This window comes from Hyposmocoma kahamanoa, unplaced genomic scaffold (assembly GCF_003589595.1).
Source record: "Hyposmocoma kahamanoa isolate Upper Pololo Valley unplaced genomic scaffold, ASM358959v1 109674, whole genome shotgun sequence".
NCBI classification, from domain to species: Eukaryota; Metazoa; Arthropoda; class Insecta; order Lepidoptera; family Cosmopterigidae; genus Hyposmocoma; species Hyposmocoma kahamanoa.
Window position 1 is genome coordinate 1 of NW_020653364.1, and position 10,658 is coordinate 10,658.

General features: G+C 35.0%; 2 protein-coding genes across 2 annotated transcripts; one reads left to right on the forward strand and one right to left on the reverse strand.

Annotated features, from left to right (window-relative positions):
* Positions 1-1,709: 1,709 nt before the first annotated feature.
* Positions 1,710-7,288, reverse strand: LOC113238959 (WD repeat-containing protein CG11141-like; the record flags this gene model as incomplete). The annotated part of the gene is made up of 3 exons (XM_026475823.1): positions 7,064-7,288; positions 3,605-3,768; positions 1,710-1,833 (listed from the first exon to the last, which is right to left on the reverse strand). Coding segments are annotated over exons 1-3 (513 nt in total), but the record flags the coding sequence as incomplete, so codon positions are not given.
* Positions 7,289-8,152: 864 nt separating this feature from the next.
* On the forward strand, positions 8,153-10,002 carry LOC113238950 (minor histocompatibility antigen H13-like; the record flags this gene model as incomplete). Its single annotated transcript, XM_026475811.1, has 3 exons — positions 8,153-8,405; positions 8,715-8,896; positions 9,716-10,002. Coding segments are annotated over exons 1-3 (661 nt in total), but the record flags the coding sequence as incomplete, so codon positions are not given.
* Positions 10,003-10,658: the final 656 nt, after the last annotated feature.

Consider the following 10,658-nt stretch of genomic DNA (forward strand, 5'->3'; position numbering starts at 1 on the left):
GTGTGTGTGTGTGTGTGTGTGTGTGTGTGTGTGTGTGTGTGTGTGTGCGCATCGATCGTAAGATGTCTGCGAATGTACCCTCAGGATGGTGTACAGAACAAATAGTTGGCGTACGGATAGAACTTGCCAATCTCGGAAAAGTTCTCGAGTTGGAAAAAGGAATGGTCGGAATGACGCCACTTTCAAAACCGCTTGTTGAGCCACTTCCAGTTTCATAAGAGTCGTTTTTGATACACCACCCCAGGATGAAATGCATGCAAATAAGTGTGTCACTATAACGTTTATACAAAAGAAGAAGGAAGATATGACATAAACATATTAAACGGTATGTTATCAACTGTGTCATTAGTAGAAAAATGTTTTACTGATTTACGCACTTGTATCGCGAGACCCCCGACATAGGCATTCATAAGAGGCGCATTGCACCCACGTTACGATAAAAAACAATCTTGCAAAAATACCATTTAGTTTCCTATATCAATATCGACATGAAACATTTTTTCAATGACGATTGAGATACAAAAGTGACTCGAAATTTAATAATTTATTTGGTCCATGTCGGACGAACGGACTGCAAGTAGTTGAGGAGTTGGGTAGTTTGCAGACCGTCCTGGTTACAGCATCAGATGAAGGTGAATAATAATAATTATAACATAATTATTTATTCCACTGTCACAAAAGGAAAATTGCATAATTCCAGATTGATTATTATTTAAAATAAGCTACAAGTTAACTACCTTAAGTGAGAGACCGGAGTCCATACTAGGTAACTAGACCCGTGTTACAGATCTCCAGGCCCTACACAATAAAAAAAAAAGGTTTTTAAATTAAAAGTAAATACGCTATTATAGTAAACAATGTGACGACGAGTCGTGTGCGTGTGCGTGTGCGTGTGTGCGCGTGGATGTGTGTGGTGGGTGTCACATCATTGTAACGTCATCCGATTTTTCCTCCTCGCGTCGTATTCCTTATTAATGAGGATCATGGTTCCCCCAAGAAAACAATTTCTGCATGACGACGCAGCGCCATCTGTGGCGGTCTTTGGCATAGTGGAGCGCTACATGGAGACTCATGCCGAGAGCCTTACAGATTTATAAACAATGGTCGGAATAGGGTGTTCCAAATGAGTAGATAACTGTCTACATATATGTAGACACAAGAAGTGACATAGAGGTTAAAACCTCCAAATGTGAATTAATTACTTTTTCGGATTTCCGGAAGTAGATGTCATACCACACCATGATATTCAAATATTTTATTGTGTACTTACTCCACTAATTTGTTATAATTGTTAATACAATACAAATAATATCGAACACGAAGATAAAACGTTATTAAACATAATTGTTTACATTATGGTCTGCGAAGTGTAACGCAACGCGGGTACCCGGTAACCGGCGTCGGAGACGTGGCTACATGACACCCTTCGGCCAAAACGCCTCTGTCTTCAAGGTCGACAGATGTTATGTTGGTACTCTCACCACAAATGAATTAAAATCCACATGTTGGCGATACCTCAACCACTCGACCCTCAGGTTAGCGTTGGCTTTTATTCGTATATATTCCACAATAATCGCAGACTTTGTGGAGTAACAAAGAATTTTATACTTTTGTTTTACGATGTTGTCACTTGAATTAAAAGTTCTAACAGAGCTCGGCCATATTTTTACTATGAATATTTTATAATAACTAAGCTCAAGTAATCTCACCATATAGAAGTCAATTTCAGTCATGATAATGACGCCGTTCTTATCACCGGAGAACAGCCGCATCCCATTTTTGGACCACTCGATTGCTGTGATTTTGCTTTTGTGAAGATCTCCTATTGTATACCTAAAACAATCATTAAGTATTATAATAATAATAATAACGCACACATTCAACATACTAGCAACGCACTCGGGAAGCCCTGAGTCGCGGGTGCCATGGACACACACATAGACAACCACAAATTACACCCAAACTCACGAGAGAAATAAACGTAGGAGACATAAATATTTGTCCCTGGCCGGGAATCGTACCTGGGACCTCTGCATGGCAGTCCGGCATGGTAACCGTTCGGCCACGGAGGCAGTTATTAGTAAGTTAAGGTGGAGTAAGAGGAATACAGTTTATTTCGAGCCAAATATTTTGAGCTCTAGAATGATCAGAAGTACACTAAACTTGCTGTTGTTTACCAACTCTACTTGTTTTAACAACCATTACTCTGAATTCTATACTTATGTACTCTTCAAATCAAATCAAATCATTTTATTCGTCATCATGGGTACAATAAAGATGATAACATTTATTTTATGGTCGCCATGACGTACCATCAAGGCATACGAATTATACTATTATTATTAATTATACTTGTCCAATACTTCCAAATAATAATAATAAAATAACACTAATAATTATCATTAAATAGTCATAAACCACTGATTATAGGCTTCCACCTTCACGGGACCAAGTCTTAAAATCTACAACAGTTAGAACATCAAAACAAAAGTAATTTAATTAAGATAATAATCAATGTAAATAAATCAATGTCATACAGTCACGTTCGTCTCAATAATATCTTATTTTTTATAACTGTATAGAAAATAAGAGTTTTTTTATAAATATCAAGTGACGTGACGAACAAGTCGTGCGCTTGATGGTCAGCTACACACCTGTCCATAACAGTTGCAGTGCCATTCAGAGCTTTAAATCGGAAAGATCCGACAGGCACTGCCACTGCGCCCGACACCCTGAGACATAAGTTGACAAGTCCCATGTGCCTGTAATTTCACCAGTACCCTTACCCTTCAAAACAAAATACAGTAATGCAGACATTACTGCTTGGCGGCAGAAATAGGTAAGGTGGCAGTACTTCCCTGGACGAACTCTTTCACAGGGAGTTCTACTGATACTAAATGAATGAACAATGGAGGTGTTCCTGTTTTTGTGTATAAATTTCCTTTTTTTTCTATTTTGTTTTGCAGTTTAGTATTTTATATTGTGCCTACAGTGAAACACAGGTTAGGTGCAATATGTTTTAAATAAACTAATTTTGTTCAATAATGATATATATATAAAGCATAGAAACTTTATAATTCCATTTTTATAAAGTATTGATAGACGTCCCAGTCACAAAGAGGCAATAAATTATCTTCTATGCTATTTACCAGCATTCGAGAGTATGTGGGGCCTACAAACTAGAAAACGAAGTGACACAACCTCAAAGGCATCATTGCTAAGATTTAATTCTCAAATATTGATATACTTATTATTATACTTATAGTATTATAATTTTGAGTATTATTATATCATAGCCTAAAAAATTTATGTTCAAATGGGAAAAGCGATATTCTCCGACAATGGCACAGTCAGCTGGGGTCAGGGTCTCAGGTTCAAGAACCGGCAAACGATACGTGCTGTATCGACAAAGGCTATTTTTGCGAAAAAGCCTTTCTCAGTATAAATCACATGTATGCTTTAATGCATTAATGTTTAGAAAAATACAGTACAAAAATCCTTAATTCATTGGTAGTACTAACCTAACTCAAGGGGCGTTTTTATCAATTTTATTTAAATCACATGCTTGGCGATAGTAATTATTGTCACTTCACAGTCTACATACCTTTCAACCTTCGGTTCAACTTTGGGTTTCAATGAGTCTGGCACATTTTCCGGGTGTTCTTTGGGGATTTGGAACACAGTCACCTGACCAGCTTCATTGCCAGCCCCCACCATGTAGTCCACTGTGTTCACTATCTTCACATATGTTATGGGACTTGTTGAAGCCTATGAAAAAATTAATCATATTCAAAAATTGCTGTATATATTTCTCCCCAGTTTGTCGTAACTAAAGTGCTTGCATTGTTTGCAAAGTAAATAAATATTGGTGTAATTATATAGCATAAAAATAATGTAACAACTACATAGATTTGAAAATGAATATGTAATACCTGAATGGTCAATGGAAACGATCATATTATTACAAATCTTGGTGGCCATATTCCCAATTCTTACCCTGACCGATTTTATTAGGGCTTCTGTTACTTTGAAACCGATAGAAAGTGAGAGGGATAACAATAATAAAAATTTTAAAATGTCTGGGAGTTATAGAATCAATGCCATAATCATATTTTTTTGCAATACAGCGTGAAACACTTGAAGTATTTTTACTGGTTATTTTATCAATGTGGAGATAAGGCCAGTGTCCAGATACCACTGTTTACTCACATAGCCTTATCTCTAATTAGCACATCTACTTCCTAGTTGCCTAAACAATTATAACAGATTTGTTTTTATACAATATCAAATACCAAAAGATGTTTGAATATGAATATTTAATGTTTCAAATTGGGTGTTACTTACAAATGCCATTTAAATTCATCACATCTACTGTCGAAAAAATTTAATTACAGTTTTATGTTTCTTCCTATACTCATTACCTTTGACATTTCGATTGAAGGACATGAATCCAAGGTCACAAAATAAATTTTGAAAAATTATTGTGCAATGAGGGAGTTCTTTAACTATACAAAAGAAAAACGTGGACATTCCCTACTACAAATCCTGGGACTTCTTGGAACTGATTATACTTGAATATACGTGTTATTTATTGAAATTTAAGTATAGACCCATTAAAAAATAAAAAATTTAAATTTATACACATTGATGGTGTAATGGGTATGTCCATACTAAGGAAACATTCATATTTTAGGTATTAATTTTCCCTCAATTCCTATCATTGGTTATGAGAGAAAAGTGGATGGAGACAGCATAAATACCATTTAACACAAATACCATATAACCACAATTGAGGGAAAAAAATATTTACGTAGTTTGATGAAGAATTTCACGTTGTAATGTAAATAATCCATTTTCATAAAAATTGCCAGTTACGCCTAGTGTTCGAAGGGATAGTAAACTGTTAATTTATAATCATAATTTGGTGCAACCACAATATATTTCATGATAGCCTTCCCACATTCAAAAACATGTTGGCCCAGAGGTTTTTCAAGTGCTCTGTTAATGTAAAAATAACGCTTTTTAGAGCATTCTGTCAGAATTTTTATACAGGTGCACTGTGGACCAACTTTACGCAGCGGGCTTACAACTCCTTGCGTGTACTGTACAATAACATCTTTAGGGTTCTGTTGAGGCTTCCCCGCCTTTGCAGTGCATCTGGCATGTTTGCGGATGCATGCGTGGATGGTTTTTACGCAATCATGCGCAAAAAAAGTGCGTCACAGATGTTGCGACTGCGTGGGAGCACCAATAGTATCCTAAAGATGATAGAAGTAAGAATGGACTCGCCTGTCTTTCGGCGGTTTACCGAGTTACATGTAATATGTAAGTAATAATAATAATAATGTATAATAATAATGTATAATAATAATGTAATTGCACCTATTTTATAATTGTTTTGTCCTCTTTGTCTCTACTAACTTAGCACATAAGATTATTGTTACTAACAAATATGGACTAAGTTGTCTGAAAAATAAATGAATTTGAATTTGAATTTGAAAAAAAGTCCATTATTTAATATGTTTTTTTTTTGTAATCTGTTCTAAGCATTTTTTTTTAGTTTATTGGTTCACCTACAGTTATTACAATGTAACATGCCATAAATTCAATTTGGTGAAGTTCTTATCTAAATTGCAGAACTACTTATGAGTGAACACAACTTGCAAAAACAATGTAAAATGTAAATTATATAGAATTTAAAAACAGCAACTTAATTTTAAAAAAGAAAAGAAAAAAGTAATACAAACAAAACCAACAAATACAAATGAACAAGGGTCTCGGATAGCATCAAATTTGATGGCGGGAAAAAAATCAAATTATTTGTTTTATCATTAATTATTCTTTGTTTTTACGTTATCACTCTACTATTTGTTATTATTATTGATGCAAAGATTGAACATAAACAAAAATTCCTTGGACTCAACTGTAGTCTCGAGTTGGTTACCACTCTGTCAACTGAAAAACATCCTGATATAATGAATAAAAATATGGTCACTCCATTTTAAATTTTTTAATGCTGTGTACAGTTAGTATTGAAATACAAATTTAACAACATTTTACTTTTCATTGCTTATAAATAATGTTGTTAGTTTTTTTTCTGTAATCTGTACCATTCAAATTAAAAAAAAATTGTAAATATCATATGCAGTTTACACTTAGATTCCATTTCTTTTTTACACAAACTAGTATCTCAATGTATAATAATCAGTGCAATTATGAATTTTTAACTTTATAAAAACAATCCTATGCTATAATATCCCACTATACTTTGTTCTGCTATCCACAAACTAAAACATGACTAAGTGACAAATGTTTAAATATCCATTTTAAATAGCAAAATATAGAGCACAAAATTCTGTTTTAAAAATTGTTAACATATTCCACTTATCAGAACTTACCCTAACAATGCATAGCTGAAATATCATAATATATCATATTCTAAAACTGGGTTATGGTTTTTTATGATAATTATCTCAAAAACTTATTTAGTCACTTTGCCGCATTTAAGTCAGACTGGCAACCAGTGTTATCAACATATTTTTGTACCTCCACATTTTCTATTCCAAGCCAGTGGAATTGTAGGCAAAAGTGAGGCAATCATTGAACAAAAAGTTACCTATACAATTCTATAACTCATTATTCCTAGCCTACCATCCATACATAACTAATTACTTATATACACAAAGTAACAACACGGAAAACAATCAGTTCTATAAATTACCCCCCCACCTTTATTGCTTTTAGGCGTAGTTTCGAAAAACTAAGAATTGCACTTCAATCTTTGCAATTCAACACCAAGTTCCAAGATATATGTAATCAACATTGACAATATCATGTTTATTACATTATAAACATTTACGATGTTTGAAGATATGCGAATATTGTTTCTTTCTATATGGAACTTTCTGGGTCTCTGTAGGTAAACTTGTCAGAAAATTAATTATTAAATCGATAATATATCACTTGAGTCATTTGCCTGGATTAACTGACCATCAAAAGGCTTATATTAGTGTTACAAGGTTAGGGAAAGTATTAGCATATGCTTTACGCGTAGATAACTCACCTCACAACGCAGCCGCTGAATGTTGCCTTTTTTCCGGTCGTACCAGTACACCATGCCCGCGTTGGTGCCTAGTGCGATGTATTCGCTAACGGCGTCCACACAAGTCAGGCACAACTCGTTGGAAAACAAACCATTCTGAACGCGAAGTGGTATCAGATTCAATATGTGCGAGCAAGGCATCCACTCGCGTACAAACGCCTCCTCAGCTCCGCTGGTTACCTCCATTTTTTAAATTTACCGCCTAATTTACTAATTTTAACTTAAACACTATTTCTGTGCATTGAAACATGTTTATTTATGGAAAGTGTTTAAATATATTTTTTTACAAAAAGAGTACTATCCCGTCTGATCCGTTGCTTGCTGCTGGCTGATTTTGACAGTCAATGCTGCCAACAAAGAAAGTTACTGCGATTACTATATTTGATGACTTTGGATTCGAGTATCTCAGTACTATTTTTTTTTTTTTTTTTTTTTATTGCGACTCGACAAAATGACTGCACCGCGCCTGATGGAAAGTGCGAATACAGTCCAGAGATGAGAGTAACGGATTGAAAACACAAATATCTTCACTCCGTCACTATCATTTTGCCGGTCTGGCCAAATGCACTGGATGTACACCAACTGATCCCTGAACGCGATTCGCAAAAGCGTTTCACTGTGGAGGGTTTTCCGCCGTGTGTACTGTGGTCGCTATCCAGTCGGCACAGAGCCTACCACTATAGTATGATTTTCATGGTATTCATTTTATGCTACTTTCATAGCTGGGTTTAGGGTCTTTATATGTGTAGGACTGATTCCTGCTTCAAACTGAAAACTCACATAACACATGAAAAATTCATTTCCAATCGATTTTCGTTTTATATTAATAATTATATAGGTTTGCTTTCCATACAAAGTAGCGGAAATTTAATACTCAATTTAACGCAAATTTCTAAGTTAATCGTTATTTCCTATTAACCAAAAGCCATTGATCCATACAAGTTACCGGTTTCTTTAGAGTAGACGAGCTAGGGGCAAGTCTTTAGAATGAACGTGTACCAACTACACAATACTAACTGTACATTTGTCAATTTCTTGTCAAAGAGTGCCCGTCGTCAAAAGCCATCTCATTTCTTATTTTTGAAGTGAAGTGACGAAAACCTCCGTCGAAATGGCTGAGCCAGTTACAGAAATCCCTATAAACATTCAAGAAAGTGTTATAGAAGCTGTGAAAAATGTCACGGACAAGCCACCGTCAAGTATTGAGGGAATCGCGATTGCATACTTGAGTCTCGTAATTATGGCTACTTTACCCATATTTTTCGGGTCTTTTAGATCAGTCAAGTACCTGAAAGAACAGAAGGTGAGTACATCCTTCACGTTTCCTCATAAAAGTGTGCTACGAGTGCTTATCCTTGTAATTCAGATTCTCCGCGCGTCCAATAGGAACGGTGCACGCCGTATCACCGTGGCATATTTCCTAAGGATTTGCGGAAATAATCGCGTACAATTAAGCCTTAACAAGCACCTAAACCGTAAATAATGAATAAAATACATTTTTTATTTGCTTATCACCTAAAAGACATGGGACCTTTTTAAATAAATTATCATTATAATGAATAGCAAATTTGCAATTATTTCAATTAAAACTAATTAAGTGACGTTATTACAGGAACTTGGTGAGCAGCATGAGACAATGTCGAATAAGGATGCACTGATGTTCCCTCTGATTGCTTCAGTTGCACTCTTCTCTCTCTACATCTGCTTCCAGTTCTTCTCCAAGGAGTACATTAACCTGCTTCTCACTGGATACTTTTTCTTCCTCGGAGTACTTGCATTGAGCCATCTGCTTAGGTAGCTACTATAGTTACACTTAAATATTACATTATTGTGTTCAGATGTCAATGAATTCACAAATGAATTTTTAATACAATTGTGTCCTTGAATATGAACATTTGGAAATTTGTAACAGAAGGTCCTAATTTCATTATAAGCTTAATTCAATTAATATCAGCGCTGGAAAGGTAAAATGTGTAATGTGCATTTGGAAAATTTAACACGAGTGATTTAAAGTTTTTTTTTTAAGAAAAAAATCATAATTCTAATTTTGTTTGTTGTATGGAAAATTAGAATGTTTCAGCTTTTCCATAATATAACAAATAGAATTAGATTTATGGTTTATTTTCTACAAAAAATTGCCTTAATGCGCTGTCCTATAATATTTTCTAAATGAGTGTTAGATGTTTTATCATTCCAGTGATAATATGTAAGTCAAATTAAAGTTAGGTCTTGTACTACGTTGTGAAATTTTAGATAAATTATTTTTACTAACATTTGAAGCCTTATATCAAAAGTCGAACATCTGGGTCTAAAGTATTTACATGTTATACATACTGGTTTTAGAGTATAAAAGTAAGTTGACTGGCTTTTACACTCGTTTATTGGCATACAAAGCATTTAAAACTTGTGTTTAAAAGTGTGCCTTGAGCAATCCCACCTTTTTATATTATGAAATTCTGGCCCTTAGTACTTAGGTACATTATGAGAGGAGATCTCAGAATCAATTCATGGCTGAACTACTTCTGGATAACTGAATTTTGTTACGCAGTACAGATTGTTCAAATTCAGGTAATTGATATTGTAGTCTAGTACATTTATAATATTTTTGTGCAGCCCGGTGATCTCTCTGGTTGTGCCAGCGTCGATCCCGAACATATCGTACCACATTCACTTCACGCGTGGCGAGCGCGACGCTAGGACCGACATCATCAACTACAAGTTCTCATCCTATGACGTAATATGCCTCCTCATCTCGCTGTGCCTGGGTGCCTGGTATCTTCTCAAAAAGGTTAGTATCCGACTGATTCCAAACAGGTCTGACGACGCTGCTCTACGGGATTCTAAAATAGCAATCCAAACAAATATTTACCACTCAAGGGCAGCAAACTTGTCCATCCAATGTAATTGTGTAATTTTTTTCAATTTTGTCTGAATACAGTTGGTAATAAAATTAAGTGTTTTGGTCTAAGCCACTTATCTTGAAAAGCAGTATTATAGGCTTATTTCACACTTTACTATTTTACTGAATTCAGGAGAGCTTACTTTTTATTTCACTGTCCAAAATCAACATTTTTTACATACAGCCTTTTACCAGTACGAGATCAGTTTACGTATTATGTCGCTTTGTACATTCCTTATCTTTACTACGCGAGTAATGTGGAAACCAATAGGCCTATTTTGCAAAAACTGGAAGTCGTAAAGCAAATTGCGTGACTGAAAATGCACATTATCTAGTAAGTAAAGTAAAAGTTAGTTATACACGGTCTCCAAAGTCGCTACAAATTGTAATAATACACTCACTTTAAATACCACCAACTTACCTACAAAAAGGGAACTGTAGTCGGATTTTTAATTAAGATACTAAGCTAATTATAATTATTAATACAAAGATCGAACACTCAGAAAAAACACTCAGAAAAAATTCCTTCGATCCGGTCGGATTCGAACCGACGTGTTCTTGCATACCGTGCCAGACGCTATACCAACTAAGCCACGGACCGAACCAACGGACCTCACGAATTTTTCTATGTGCTTGCGTCGTGTCTTTGTACTTGGT